Source organism: Lycium barbarum, chromosome 1 (genome assembly GCF_019175385.1).
Source record: "Lycium barbarum isolate Lr01 chromosome 1, ASM1917538v2, whole genome shotgun sequence".
In the NCBI taxonomy this organism is placed as follows: Eukaryota; Viridiplantae; Streptophyta; class Magnoliopsida; order Solanales; family Solanaceae; genus Lycium; species Lycium barbarum.
The window spans coordinates 149903778-149918923 of NC_083337.1; the positions used below are offsets into that span (position 1 = coordinate 149903778).

Below are 15146 nucleotides of genomic sequence, written 5' to 3' on the forward strand. Positions count from 1 at the left end.
AACCATGTCTCTCCATATATTGTTGAGTGAGTCAGGGCCTAAGATCAAGCCGAAAGGCGTAGTCGATGGACAACAGGTGGTGGACGCACTCCTACTATCAACTATTAATGAGATAATTTATAGTCCTGTGGCTTGTTTTTAGACCACTAATTTCGTGCTTAATCAAATAACATGAGATAATATAGGATGGTTATGTAGATGACAATATTGAAGTAAAATTGATATATCTCATCCCACGTACACTAAATATTGTTTATCTTGTAACTTTTCATTCAAGACACGAAGGATAGTTTGGTTCGCGGACCAAATAATTTCGGGATTATAGTTCTGAGATTACAATCGTAGAACTAATTTACTCCATTTGGGAGGTGAGATAAAATAGTCTCAAGTTTGATGAGATAACCCATCTTATCTCGCGTACCAAACGACCCTATCTAAATTGATCGTTTTGAATCATGTAATTAATTCTATAATCGTGAAACATGGCCTCACACATTGATCATCTACTATCGTCAATAGTAAATTGATCGTCCTATCTAAATCAATCATCATATCGAAACATGAATAGCATGGTTAATTATAGTATAGTGTAATGGTGGTAAAATCATAAATAAAGTAAACAGTTTGAAGTACATGTCTAATGCATAGATAATCCCGCTTATTTTCTGAACGAATCTCTTCCACCATATAGCATTTGTAATTATATGTCTACGTTAATCTACCTTACTTTATCCATGATCAAACATGAATCATTTGCTAAGAATGCTGGTCTTGTTCTAACTTCTCTTTAAGGGCTAATAATCCATATATGGATTGATCTTATAATAGTGAACAAGATTTGGTTAAATGATTCAATCTAATTAATTATGATGGTCTAAGATCATTATTCTCTGTGTCTTGTCCATACCTTGACTCACTAATAATGTCCCATAAGTTACAAAATAATGATCATGATGTCCCTTAATTATTTTCCCTCTATTCATTTTAATTTCATTTTACAATCATGGGTTAATTAAGATTGAGATTTTTGTGGAACAAAAAGTATTATTGTAATCATGGAGACTGAATCTGGTCACCCTTTTGAAAACTAAATTGTTTTACTACACATTTTATTATTTTAATGGATCGTGAATCAATCATGTCAATTCCAATTAGCCAACTGGTAACTACTAATGAAATAAACAGATAGAAAAAACAAAACCTTTGTAGGGTCCTTGGCTTAATTTGGTTGCCAGACAAAAAAAGCCTGGGGGGGGGGGGGGGGGGGGAAATAGCAATTTCACTGTGCATGTTTTGACAATAAATCGCAACTACATAAACCCCTCAACTCTTCACACTATCTTCTTCCTCAACCATTTTCTATCTCATTCAAGTATTACATCAAACAAGTTTTGTAATCAGAGAAAGCTTCAATTAATTACATTATCACATTTTCAATATTATGGCTAGAGCAGCACAACGATATAGAGGAGTTCGACAGAGACATTGGGGTTCTTGGGTCTCTGAAATTCGCCATCCATTACTGTAAGTAGGCTTCTCCATTTGAACTATACAATGATAGTGAAAAAGATTGTTACACTATCAGTTTATTTAGCTTGATATAACTTGTTACTTATTTGTTTTGTTTTCCACATTACTAGTTTAACTTATTATAGGCAGCTACTTGTAGTTAATTTTCAGGAATCTGATGGAAAAAAAAAACTTACATTTTCAATGTATATAAGTTAAACTCTACACCTATATTTATATTGTGTTCACACGAGTTATCTAGACTAGTGGTGCATTGAGTAATACTCGCCATTTAAAATTGAGTTCTATGCACTAACAGTGTGAAATATATTGACAAAACTATGTCGCTTAAAAAGTTATTGTAGGTTACTCTTTTTTGATAGCAGCATTGATTTGTTACCTAGAATTAATTGTAAGTAACGTGTTACGACAAATTAAGTTACACCAATGGTATAAGAAAACCATTACTCCATCTATGCATATAACTTAAATCTAAGAGTGTTAAAAGAGTGAATCCACCTCTGTTTCAAGGCATGAATTTGTTGAGTTGGATTAACATAATAAGGCTCTGTTTGGCTTGCAGGAAAACCAGAATTTGGTTAGGCACATTTGAGACAGCAGAAGATGCAGCAAGAGCATATGATGAAGCAGCAAGGCTAATGTGTGGTCCAAGAGCCAGAACCAATTTCCCATACAACCCAAACATTCCACAGACATCTTCCTCTAAGATTCTCTCATCTACTTTGACAGCCAAGTTACACAAATGCTACATGGCTTCACTTCAAATGGCCAAAACCTCAGCACAAGAACAGAAGATATTTCAATCTTCCCTACATGTTAATGTAGCAAAAAATGCACCCATTCAAGAACCTGTTAATTCCTATGAAATGAAACAACAAATGCTGGTGTCAAAGCCATCAGTACTATTGACACATCATCATGAGGAAGCAGCCAACTTGGGAGTAATTAAGAAAGTTGAAGATAATGTGGAGGGCATACCACAATTTGTCAAGCCACTTGAAGATGATCACATAGAACAAATGATTGAAGAATTGTTGGATTATGGGTCCATTGAGCTTTGCTCTAATGTTCCTTCTCACTAAACTCTTTTTATAAACTGGTGTGAACTCTCGACTATTTCAACGAAAATTTGCTATTTTTGAGCAGCACAAGTATCAGGTAACTCAGTAATTATCTCCTTTCAGGCCTACATTGCTTATATGTACTAGAAAGTTACCCATTTTGCTAATTTAACCTCATTGGTATAAGTCTTATTCATTAGCCTTTCTCTGTCTAAAATATATGTATTATTAGCAGGTAGGCATTTCCTTCTCTTCGGTTCCTAGAGTTATTGCTTTAAGAGAACCTTCTATTAGTTGTAAAATGATGTAACATGTATCTCCAGTGTAATATAATCTTTTTCCCTCACAGTGTGTACTCTATTTACTGCCACCATTATTGTAAAAGAAAGATATTACTGCATTAATATCATAAGTATCACATACATTCCATAGTACTGCTACTTTCTTTATTACGGCATCAACACTATTTGAGAAGTTCAATAGTCTCTTGATGTAAAGCATTTTTATGTAATGTCAAATGAAAAAGTAAAGATTACTTATACAAATTTCAAAATTCAATGTCCGAATAAGAAGCAAGGAGAAAAATTATAGGGGAAAAGCAAAGAAAAGAAGAAAAAAGTCTCATTCTTGAACCGGCAATCACGGACAAGTCACATTGGCAAAGCCTTGTGCATACACGTAAGAAAGACTTTTTTCTTTAATAATTTAATTTAATGAATGAACCATCAAAGAGAAAAACGCGTTTTTTTAGTTCGCACATTTTTTTCTTTTTTTTTTTGTTAAGCACCATCCAAACAATGAATATTGAACATTTGCTTTAATTTTTAGGATTTATTTTGATCATTTCATTTTGATGATACCATCGCACTTGGTAGCTTCGTTGAATCATAATTTGGTCAAATGCTAAAGAGTTTCGTATGCAAGCCAATATGGCCTAAATTGACAAGGTTAAAGTGAATGTCATAATTCAACTTCATGTCAAGTATTGTTTCTGTTGGCTCAACAAATTTTACGAATTTGTCCTTAGATTAATGGTGGCACTAAAAATTCTAACAAGGAATGCGCAGGAATAGATAGGACATGATTTTTATTTTAACGGAATGTAGAATTTCTTTATTCTTAATTAAAGGCCAGGAGTTATAATGCAACTCCATTTAGTAAGATTCCACAGTAAATACAAATTAGTGAAAGATCAACTCAGGTACTTAAAAAGCAAAAAGGAAATTAAAAAGAAGAAAATGGTCAATTTTGCGCTTAAACTTTGCGAAATGGTCAGGTCTTGTCCTTTATTAATAGTTGAGGTCAAATCTACCCTTATTATTACTAAATAGACTAGATTTACCTTTATTACTAACAACTAGTACTGTTTTTTTTAAGACATGAGCCCTTTCACAAGAAAAAAATATTTTCTTGCCCTGAACTATGTGAAATGGCACAAATTTATCTTTGAATGTTGAAGAACATGATCACTGTTTCAACGGCTGTACAACCATCTTTTTAAACACTCATATCCTTCGACTGCGACCTCTATCCCAAGCTTAAATTCACAACTCTTAAGCCTCAAAATAGCCCAAATAGAACTCAAATAATGATTACTTTCACCAAGTTGAATCCCCAGGCAAATTTGGTTCATTTCGCGTAAAACAAATTGTAAGCTTATAAGGTTAGTCAGTTAGGACAAGTTTAGTCTACTATTTAACGGTAATTATTACTATCATATATAAGAGAGGATCTCAAATTTTGTAGTCCTCACATGAATTTTTTATCTCTATTTACCCCTAATATAAGTTTTATTTACTTGGCAAATTTTCACACATTTTTGTAAATTTTAAGAATTTTAAAGACTTTTATCAATGCTAAAAGTGATGATGTCATGGAAAAAGTTGTGGCCCCCACAAAGCACACTCATGCATATTGAGTCTTTTATGTGGAAATATTACTATATTAAATTTACTTTGAAATTATATTTTTCCTTAAGAATTTATTATACACATCTAATAATTTATTATGATGTGGGATTTCACTGGGTTGTTGTTGTTGTTGTTGTTGTATCTAATAATTTATTATGTCATTCAAATTCTATCATAAAAGAGGCTTAATTATTGAGTTAAAATATTATTCTTATAATATTATTTATTATTTATTGATATTTTTTACCATTTATCATTTGCTATTTTAAATTTTATTCATCAGATTAATTTTTTTTATTTCTCATTTAATTTTGTGTCGTACATGCTGACAAATATAAGTAGTTAACAAACATTTCACTTAAGGTAGGATTAAGTTTTAAATTAATAAATAAACACAAATAACTTATATCATTACTAAATACTTTAAAAAGTATAAAAATTGTAAATTATAGTCCCTCTGTCTCAATCGAAAATGTTCCAAATTATGATAGTTAACTAATCAAATTTCACGTGCACACACTTTCAACAATAATTTATCTAATAAAATGCTATGTTAAAAGAGGAACTATAAATATTATTTTTATATATATTCTAAAGATGTTTGAAAAAAACTGTAGTTAATTGTAAAAAGTATAAATTCTACTTTTTTTAATATTAAAATATTCTGCGAATATCAGATATCAATATCTTATATAAATTATAATTTAGGACAAAATAGTTAAGTTCGACAGGAAAAAGTTATTACAATGTAGATTTCATAAAATGGGTCATTGAATTAAGAAAATGAAAAAGAAAGCTTGAATTAAAAATAATTTAATTTCATTGACTTTTCAGTAAAAAAATAAAATTGTGTGGTTTAATTTGAAAGATCGTCTACAAAAGTATCTTTTAATTATACGAAGACTTTTAGTTATTTATATTTATTTATAAGTTAACATTATTGATTTCATCATATAACAATATTTTTAAAAGTATCGAACTGATGTTACAAAACAGATAAGCAAGAGCAGAAAAAATTTAAAAAATATTTACAAATTTAATTTTTAACGTCGGTTTGGGCCCAGGCTTAGCACGGGCCAAATGACAAGTATATATACTAGCAAACTATGCCCGTGCGATGCACAGGGCCCAACATGATTAATTTGGTTACTTAATTTAGTTAGTCTTTACGGAAAAAGGCCAAAATTACCCCTGAACTTTGAAAAATAGTTCATCCATGCCCTTCGTTATACTTTAGGGCCAATTATACCCTTACCGTTATACTTTGGGCCAAATATGCCCTTGAGTATAACGGAGTGCCACGTGTCGGTCTCTCAGTGGCCAACTTATTTCCCCTCTTATTTTTTCATCCGGATCAAACAAATACAGATCCGGCCCAATCAATTTAGTACCCGACCCGTCAATAACATATCATACCCAAATAAACCTAAACCTAACCTATCAATAACGCTGCTCTCTCTCTCTCTCTAAAAAAAACGCAAACCATCTCTCTATCGTCTTCAACCTCCATAGCTGACTTCTCTATTAGAAACCCTAGATTTTTCATGTTCCGAATTCAGTCCATTTAAAGGCTCAAGAAGGTAGTGATTGTACATATATGCGTTCAACTGATGCTGTTGTTATTGTTTCCTTTTCCATTTTCAATTCGGGTCCATTTCTTGGTTTGTTTGTTGATTCTAGTAGCAGCATCCCATTTCCTAACTTTGAATATCCTTCAGTTGAGGAAGATGATGAAGACCCTTTTCTAAGGCCCATAGTGACTTCTGAATTTTCCACAAGACTTCAAATAAGGCAGAAAGCACAAGAACCAACAGGTAGAAGGGCAATAAGCTTTAGAGGTGACCATAATGGTGTTAGTGAGGCAACCAATCTTCCAGACTCATTAACAAGCTTAACTTGGCAAGGGAATGATGCAGTTACTATCAGCCAGTTGGAGGCTAAAGCTCAAGAGAGGATTGGAAATTGAATCCAAGAAGGGGACCTAACAATTGATTTAGCTTTATGAAATGTTATTGTTTTTTGTGAATTATGGTGATGTATTTACTGCTTAAGACAATACTCTTAGTTTGCTAATTATGTAATGGTCAAACTAAATGAATGCCACATTATGACTTGGGGTGTATTAGTTTTGGGGGTTATAGTGTGGCATCCATACAACTATTGACTTATTTTGTGTTGTGGTTGACAGTTTCTTTAGCATATTTATGGTGTTTGAAATGTCCAGTTGTTTTGTCGAATTGAATTATGTTTAGTTTTACTGAAATGTTGATGAATGTCTAGTTGTGTTATTGAGTTGAAATATGCAGTTGTAATGTGCAAAAACTGCAGTTGTGCAGTTGAAATGTGTATGAAGTGTAGTAAATTGAGATGTGCAGAAAGTGTGCAAAACTGTGTTGAAATGTGCAAAACTGAGTTAAAATGTGCAGAAACTGTGTTGGTTATGTGCAGAAACTGTGTTAAAATGTGCAGAAACTGTGTTGAAATGTGCAGAAATTATGTTGAAATGTGCAGAAACTGTGTTAAAATGTGCAGAAACTGTGTTGGTTATGTGCAAAAACTGTGTTAAAATATGCAGAAACTGTGTTGAAATGTGCAGAAACTGTGTTAAAATGTGCAGAAACTGTGTTAAAATGTGCAGAAACTGTGTTGAAATGTGCAAAAACTGTGTTAAAATGTGCAGAAACTGTGTTGTTTAATACTACCAACAGGTGCCTGTATTTTCATTGTTAAATTAGGGGTTTGAGTTTTTGTTTAATACCAACAGGTGCTTACAATTAATTTTCATCATTGAAAAAGCAAGAAGTAGAGAAATGAGCATGTACAATTGGAGGCAAACATATATTTTGTTACCATATGATATCATTTATAGGAGCAGTTACAGGCACTTCATTCAAGTATTGGAAACAAAAGATCATAGCTTTAGAGAATCATAGACACAAAAAGTTCCCTAAAAGCAAATTTACACATAATATTAGCAACACTAAATTAGCAAGTTTACACATACAATAACAACAACAAACTAGCTTACATACCAAGACTTCAACTACTAAACAAACACTTCTACTCCTAAACATCGTCATCTACCAAAACAAGCCTTTCACTTCTATTACTAGACCAAGCATAATTCATCCCAAATTAGCGATAAAAAAATCCAACTAATACGGCCAATGAAATCATAAATAACATCTTCAACTTCAATATCTTCTCTTCCAATTCCCTTGATTTGTTCACTTGAGAGTTATTTATAGCCTCCAAGTTATGCACCTTTTTCTTCAAGTTGTCTCTTTTGAGCTTAACCGCATTCAACGACTCTCTTAAATTGTCCATCTTCACCGTAGCCACTTCCAATTTACCCTTCAAATCACTTATTTCCAATAAAGCATTGTCTTCAAAATTATCTTGCCACTCCCAAAAACCACAATTTTCAGCATGTCCAAACCAATAAAATACGAAAAAATGATCAACACTTTAATGAAACAACAAAAATAAGACTCTGGACAAATAATTCAATAATAACACTTACCTTAGGTTTAGGACACTTATAGACTATCCTACCAGGATTTGAAGGTGTTAAACAACACAGTTTCTGCACATTTTAACACAGTTTCTGCACATTTCAACACAATTTCTGCATATTTTAACACAGTTTCTGCACATTTCAACACAGTTTCTGCATATTTTAACACAGTTTCTGCACATTTCAACACAGTTTCTGCACATTTTAACACAATTTCTGCACATAACCAACACAGTTTCTGCACATTTTAACACAGTTTTGCACATTTCAACACAGTTTTGCACACTTTCTGCACATCTCAATTTACTACACTTCATACACATTTCAACTGCACAACTGCAGTTTTTGCACATTACAACTGCATATTTCAACTCAATAACACAACTAGACATTCATCAACATTTCAGTAAAACTAAACATAATTCAATTCGACAAAACAACTGGACATTTCAAACACCATAAATATGCTAAAGAAACTGTCAACCACAACACAAAATAAGCCAATAGTTGTATGGATGCCACACTATAACCCCCAAAACTAATACACCCCAAGTCATAATGTGGCATTCATTTAGTTTGACCATTACATAATTAGCAAACTAAGAGTATTGTCTTAAGCAGTAAATACATCACCATAATTCACAAAAAACAATAACATTTCATAAAGCTAAATCAATTGTTAGGTCCCCTTCTTGGATTCAATTTCCAATCCTCTCTTGAGCTTTAGCCTCCAACTGGCTGGTAGTAACTGCATCATTCCCTTGCCAAGTTAAGCTTGTTAATGAGACTGGAAGATTGATTGCCTCACTAACACCATTATGATCACCTCTAAAGCTTATTGCCCTTCTACCTGTTGGTTCTTGTGCTTTCTGCCTCATTTGAAGTCTTGTGGAAAATTCAGAAATCACTATGGGCCTTAGAAAAGGGTCTTCATCATCTTCCTCAACTGAAGGATATTCAAAGTTAGGAAATGGGGTGCTGCTACTAGAATCAACAAACAAACCAAGAAATGGACCCGAATTTAAAATGGAAAAGGAAACAATAACAACAGCATCAGTTGAACGCATATATGCACAATCACTACCTTCTTGAGCCTTTAAATGGACTGAATTCGGAACATGAAAAATCTAGGGTTTCTAATAGAGAAGGTAGCTATGGAGGTTGAAGACGATAGAGAGATGGTTTGCGTTTTTTTTAGAGAGAGAGAGAGAGAGCAGCGTTATTGATAGGTTAGGTTTAGGTTTATTTGGGTATGATATGTTATTGACGGTTCGGGTACTAAATTGATTGGGTCGGATCTGTATTTGTTTTATCCGGATGAAAAAATAAGAGGGGAAATAAGTTGGCCACTGAGAGACCGACACGTGGCACTCCGTTATACTCAAGGGAATATTTGGCCCAAAGTATAACGGTAAGGGTATAATTGGCCCTAAAGTATAACGAAGGGCATGGATGAACTATTTTTCAAAGTTCAGGGGTAATTTTGGCCCTTTTCCGTAGTCTTTATGGTTTGTATATTTTGCAAAGGATACTGCGATTCTCCTTAGTGAATATCCATATTTGTTTTTCTTTTCGTCTTATTTTTCCCCTTAAATTCTCAATTGTTGTTAAAATTTATCTTATTTTGGTTGTGTCCGCCTCTTTTTATATTTAGTAAGTTGACAATTCAAATATCCTACATGTCAAGTTTATAATCACAAGATTCAAAGCATATTTTATTATATTATACACATTTTTAATTTAGAACCACAAGATAGTCTATCTTTATTTCTTAAACTCCATATCTAGTCAAACGTAGACACTTAAATTGAGACAGAGGGAGTATGTGCCAAATGAAAGGACAATTAAGACACTGTGGACCTACGGGGACTTAAAAATAAACACATAAGAGGTAGAATTAATGTTCAGCTTCTGAAATGTACACATGTTAGTCCCTGCTTAGAGCATAATTTCAGTTGCTTTTTGTACAACTTATTGTTGTTGTGTTCGTCCACCTTGGGCGACTATATATAAGAAGAAGAAAAATATAAAATAGAAAAATAGACATATATTTAATGTGGCCAAGTAATATGGGACGACGAGAGTACTTCATTTTTATTAATTCTTAAAGAACGTGAAAAGTTAAGTAATGTGGTCAAGTAATATGGGACGGAGGAAGTACTTCATTTATTAATTCTTAAATAATGTGAAAAGTAAAAAATGAACAAGTAAAAGTGTACGGAGGAAATAAATATGTGTTGGAGAATTAAAATTGAAGTGCATACATGTATATATGAGAAGAGAATAAATATTCAGCAAGAACGTGAAAAGTCAAAAGTGAACAAGTAAAAGTGAACGGAGGAAATAAATGTGTCGGAAAATTAAAATATTAAGTACTATTACATATGTCCACGTGGAATAAAAGAATAGTTGGGTAAAATATACAAGTTATATAGCTTATGGTACAAGCATTCATTGAGTGTACAATTTGTAAAACTTTTGATACGAGTTGGTGATGCTGTGTTAGTCCTCCTTAGAACCGGTAATCGAAGGTAAATTTGAAAAAATTGGCAAAACTTAGAAACAAATTTGTACCTTTTCACTATTGAGAGGTCTTAGTATACAACTTGACAAACGTAGAGGAGAGAAGTGTAATCCCATGAAGCTAAGATAGGAGGCCTGTGTAAATAGTTAATACCTATAAAAGTTACACCCTTTTAGTTCCATGTAAATAGCATAAACCCCCTGAAAACCCCTCGAAAGTTTCTGTTAAAGTCCTTTTCATGGCGGCATTTGTTCGAGCATCTGGTAGATCACTTGTCTCCCAATTTTGGAGGAGGAACGCATCACAGGCAATTGAAAAATCACCATTTGAATCAAACATACTGAGAATAGTGCGCAATGAAATCCAGTATCAGTTGGATTACGCCCCTCCTCACCCGGTAACTCCTTCTCCCGCAAATTCTATCTACTTTTATTTTCATTCACGGAACTATGACTGCTCGCCATTTACTGATTTTATTGTTTTTTTTTTTTTTTTTTTGAGTTAATGGTCAAAAAGCGAGTTTCGTTCCTCAACTATCCATTGTTCAATTTACATACCTAAACTACCGCTCCCTTTGTATGATGTTGAGTTGGCATCTAACACGCGTGTTGTCGATTGATTTCAAATATTTGGCCAACTCAGCATCGAGTTGTGTTTTAATACAAAGGAATTAATAGTTTAGGTAGACAAAAGGGAACAATGGATAGTCGCGAAATAGTGATAGTTTAGGTGTGTTTTTGATCATTAGCTACTTTTTTTTTTTTCTGGGACGTTTAGGCTCATTTTAGGCTAAGTATGCTAACTTTGGGTTTCTTAGTGCTGATACGATATTCTTAAGCATATTTTTGGGAACATTAAATTAGGCCATGTGTTTTGAAGGAGTTTGGTTGGAGATGAGTGTGAGATTTAAAGGATCTCTAACTTATGCTAAGACTTAATTATTGAGTAGATGAATGGTATTGAGGCGTAGTTATTGTTGTTCTCTATGCTGCTTGAACCCTCCAAAAATGATGGAGGATCTGACACGCAATTGTCGATATTTTGAAGAATGAATGGTATTGGTCTGAATGGAGTGGAATGGATATAAAGGATTTAATATAGCTGACTCCAAATAGTTTGGGATGAATGTAGGCTCTTAAAATACAACTACTGGTGTAGAACAGCCACTTTTTCATGTCATATATTACCATTGTATATTCATTATCAAGTACCAAAAAAATGTAAGATACTTTGGTACACTTGACAGGTGTCAACCAAGCTGGTTTCGTTGAAACTCTACTCGGCCCCTGCTAATGCGGGGCTGCCTTTTATTGTCACGAAGAAGTTGAATTAATCCCAGCTAGTTTGGTTGCTTGAACCCCTAATGTCATGAGGTGGTTAAATATGAGCTAATACAACAACAACAACAACAACATGCCCATTGTAATCCCACAAGTGGAGGTGATGAAGAATAATCCCACAAGTATGAGCTAATGACATGTGTAAATCTTAGGGGCTGATGAAGGATCTGTCTCAGTCTTATGTAGGCAAAGGAGTGACTTAAAACATATAACATCTCTTGGCAGCCCGGTGCACTAAGCTCCCGCTATGCGCGGGGGGAAGGGCCGGACCGAAAAAATATGTTATATGTTAAAACATATAACATATATTTTTTTTCTGTAGATCTTTAAGGGCTGATGAAGAATATATTACAGTCTTATGTAGGCAAGAGTGGTTCAAAAGATAATGATTCTCTGAATCCTTCTCCCTATTTGAAACCCTGTGCATGAAGTCATAATCTTAAGTTTATGCCTTTGGACATTTTGGAGGCCAATAAAACGTAAGTGAAGCTGTATGATCAATTCAGGGATTAGTCACCTGGATAGCAAATTGTTTTCAAATGAACTTATCATTGGGTGACTAGAGGTAGCTTTATCTTTAGACTGGTGTGCTTTTGGTTAGATATGCTTGTCTATTTATGTGCTGGAATGTCTTCAGCCACATGCATATCTTTAATGTGTCTAAGCTGTTTATTCATGACAGTGTGGGTACAGTTGATTATCCTTATAGGAGAAAGAAATACTTATAACCAACAAGTATTTCCTGTGGTGTACTTGGCTGCTCATTCAGTTGAATTGTTTATCACAAAAGCAGAACAGTTCTTTCAGTATCAGCGGACTGCAGATTCTATTTTTCCCATCCTTTTCTTTATTCTATCCAAAGAGAAAAGATAACGACAACGAGATAAATTGTATAAGTGATTATTTATGCTATAAAAATCTCTAAAGCAGAATCATCTTCATTTTAGGATTTTAGGTTTAAATTATTCGCTTTTGTGAATGAAAAAATGTACCTGCCACCTTTTTGGATTCCTATCTGAATTAAATTTTGAATTTGAATTGATAAAATTAGGAGTTCATAAAGAAATTAAGTCTATATACCGCATTCAAATTACTGGCATTATTATACTGATCGATAAAATTATGTAATTTGGATAGAAAACTGTAAGATAGCTCTGTTATTTCTTTGAAGTCCTTTTAAATGTTCGTTTCCAATGGTGATATTTGCATCCTTATTGTTTCTTACGTTTTATGTCGGCTTTCTCCAGCCTGCTACAAAGTTTAATACATTTATGGTGGAAGATCGGCCAGGCGAGCAGTGGATTACCTTGAGGAGAAAATTCGGCAAGGATGAACATATCAAAATCGAGGCAACGATGATTGATGGAGCAATTACTGTTCCAAAAGCAAGTGATGAGAATTTAAGGGAAGATGTGCGGCTTCATATAAGTGTGCTGGTTGACATATGGAAGGGTGAAGGTAGTGAGTTCTTAGAGTTCGTTTGTTCATCCTGGCCAAATTCCTTGGAAATTCAGAAAGCTTACGTACTCAGAAGCGATGGTTCTCAAGCTCAGACTTATATGGGGCCCAATATTAAGTATGAGACATCTTCTTACTTTATTATATTGTGTATGCATTATTTTTACTCTGATCTATTTCACCCATTTAAAGAGTAAAAATCCCCAAATAAGAGAAAAAAAGAAAAAAAAAATGAGCTGAAATCTCTTCTATTTTTTTCTATCTAAATTTCTGTCCGCAAGGCCTTAAACATAATCAGTTTCATGTTGATGGACAGTTATCTACTGTGTTGAATCAGATCACCCTGGTAGGCATGGTTTACTCTTCTTTACAGAATAAAATAAAAAGGGAGTCAGAAGTTGTTTCTAAAGTTATTCTGGGTAGCTCCTCTAGTGTAAAAAATGTGCAATATGCTGAACATCAAAATGTTAACACTTTTCTCTGGACATCATCTACCTATCTATGTCTAGCGAAATTAATAGTACAACTTCATTCTAATAAATCTTCTATGTTCATTATTTCGTTGCAGTTTCTTATGCTTGCTCCTGACCTTTGATATTTCTTTTGTGTTATTAATTTCAGGGATTTGAACAGTGGCTTCCGAGATGGCCTAAATGAATTCCTAAAGGCAAGAGGGATAAATGACGAGCTTTCTGCATTCCTTCATGAATTTATGATGAATAAGGATAGAACTGAAGCAATTGGTTGGTTGAGAAAAATCCAGTCTTTTATCGAAAATTAGAGGCACGTCTCTGCTCTCTAAAATTCTCTGTAAAATTGATCTATTGTAACTTATGCTTAGCTCGAGATTTTTACTCTTCTTCTTACCTATGTGTTTACCTACACATCAATTAGTGAATTGCTGAGGCGTAGACGATGGGGTAAACAATGACATGATAATCTGCTTCTCAAGTCATTGTTCATTAGGTACTATGCTACCTTAAGTTGATGGACTTTCTCACAGGCGAAAAAGTTACTGACTCGGTAATTTAGGTGAAAAGTAAACTTCTGCTTCAATGAAAACAAAACTTTGATATATTTTCTGCTTCTTCGGGCATCAGAAGAGTGCCTGCAAATAAAATGAAATCATTTTGTATAACCAAATTATTTCATTTTAATCTTCAAAGAGGAGTGAGTCTGTCTTTCATTTGGAGTACTGGCTCTTCAGCTTCGTCGCTAAACAATATCTGCAAATGCATTCGGGTATAATTCTGATTGCCTCTTTATCTATAAGTAGAACCATTGTGAGCTGAATCGTTTTCAATTTGCCAATAGACTATATGCTCTCATGCAACGAACTCTCGCTAAAGAAAACGATAATTATGGTAACTCTGCTTTGGTTAAGAGAGAAAAACAATGAAGGCAGTTTTCATGGAAAACAAAAAAAGCTCTTTAGTGGTTTGCAAGATCAGGCAGTTACAAGCTTAGTAAAGCTACAAAATGGAACTTAGCTTCTACCTGACAATTTCTTTTTACATAACGGATATTGCATTTTTTAAGATAATTATTGATATGAATAATGCCGGGCATCTGGAGATCCTTTAATAGGTAAAAATAGTCTTGTAAGTAACCACCATAACCATAGTCTAAGGTTTGATGTGCTGTACTATGAGCATTAACCTCAGGTCCGAACTAGTGTTTTTTTTTTCTCAAAAGATGTTTAAGTAAAGATTCTTAAACATGAGCATGAACCTCAGGTCCGGTGTTAAATCATACACGTTTTCAAATAAAAACACAGAGAGAGATGAATACGCATTGTCATAACTC

The 15146-nt window shown here is 33.7% G+C and overlaps 2 protein-coding genes across 2 annotated transcripts; both read left to right on the forward strand.

Annotated features, from left to right (window-relative positions):
* Positions 1 to 1335: 1335 nt before the first annotated feature.
* Positions 1336 to 2937, forward strand: LOC132643743 (ethylene-responsive transcription factor ERF003-like). The gene is made up of 2 exons (XM_060360278.1): positions 1336 to 1524; positions 2093 to 2937. Exons 1-2 carry the CDS (start codon positions 1442 to 1444, stop codon positions 2610 to 2612), a joined length of 603 nt encoding a protein of 200 aa, XP_060216261.1. The 5' UTR covers positions 1336 to 1441; the 3' UTR covers positions 2613 to 2937.
* Positions 2938 to 10652: 7715 nt separating this feature from the next.
* LOC132643751 (uncharacterized protein At2g39795, mitochondrial) lies at positions 10653 to 14335 on the forward strand. The gene is made up of 3 exons (XM_060360286.1): positions 10653 to 10939; positions 13130 to 13458; positions 13962 to 14335. Exons 1-3 carry the CDS (start codon positions 10781 to 10783, stop codon positions 14119 to 14121), a joined length of 648 nt encoding a protein of 215 aa, XP_060216269.1. The 5' UTR covers positions 10653 to 10780; the 3' UTR covers positions 14122 to 14335.
* The last annotated feature ends 811 nt before the right edge of the window (positions 14336 to 15146 follow it).

What these genes read in the sequence shown, in the direction of transcription:
- LOC132643743 (XM_060360278.1), top strand. Translation starts at nt 1,442, where the DNA reads ATGGCTAGAGCAGCACAACGATATAGAGGAGTTCGACAGAGACATTGG. An exon ending in GAAATTCGCCATCCATTACT is followed by an intron (nt 1,525 to 2,092) that starts GTAAGTAGGCTT and finishes TTTGGCTTGCAG; the next exon opens with GAAAACCAGAATTTGGTTAG.
- LOC132643751 (XM_060360286.1), top strand. Translation starts at nt 10,781, where the DNA reads ATGGCGGCATTTGTTCGAGCATCTGGTAGATCACTTGTCTCCCAATTT. An exon ending in ATTACGCCCCTCCTCACCCG is followed by an intron (nt 10,940 to 13,129) that starts GTAACTCCTTCT and finishes GGCTTTCTCCAG; the next exon opens with CCTGCTACAAAGTTTAATAC. An exon ending in TATATGGGGCCCAATATTAA is followed by an intron (nt 13,459 to 13,961) that starts GTATGAGACATC and finishes TATTAATTTCAG; the next exon opens with GGATTTGAACAGTGGCTTCC.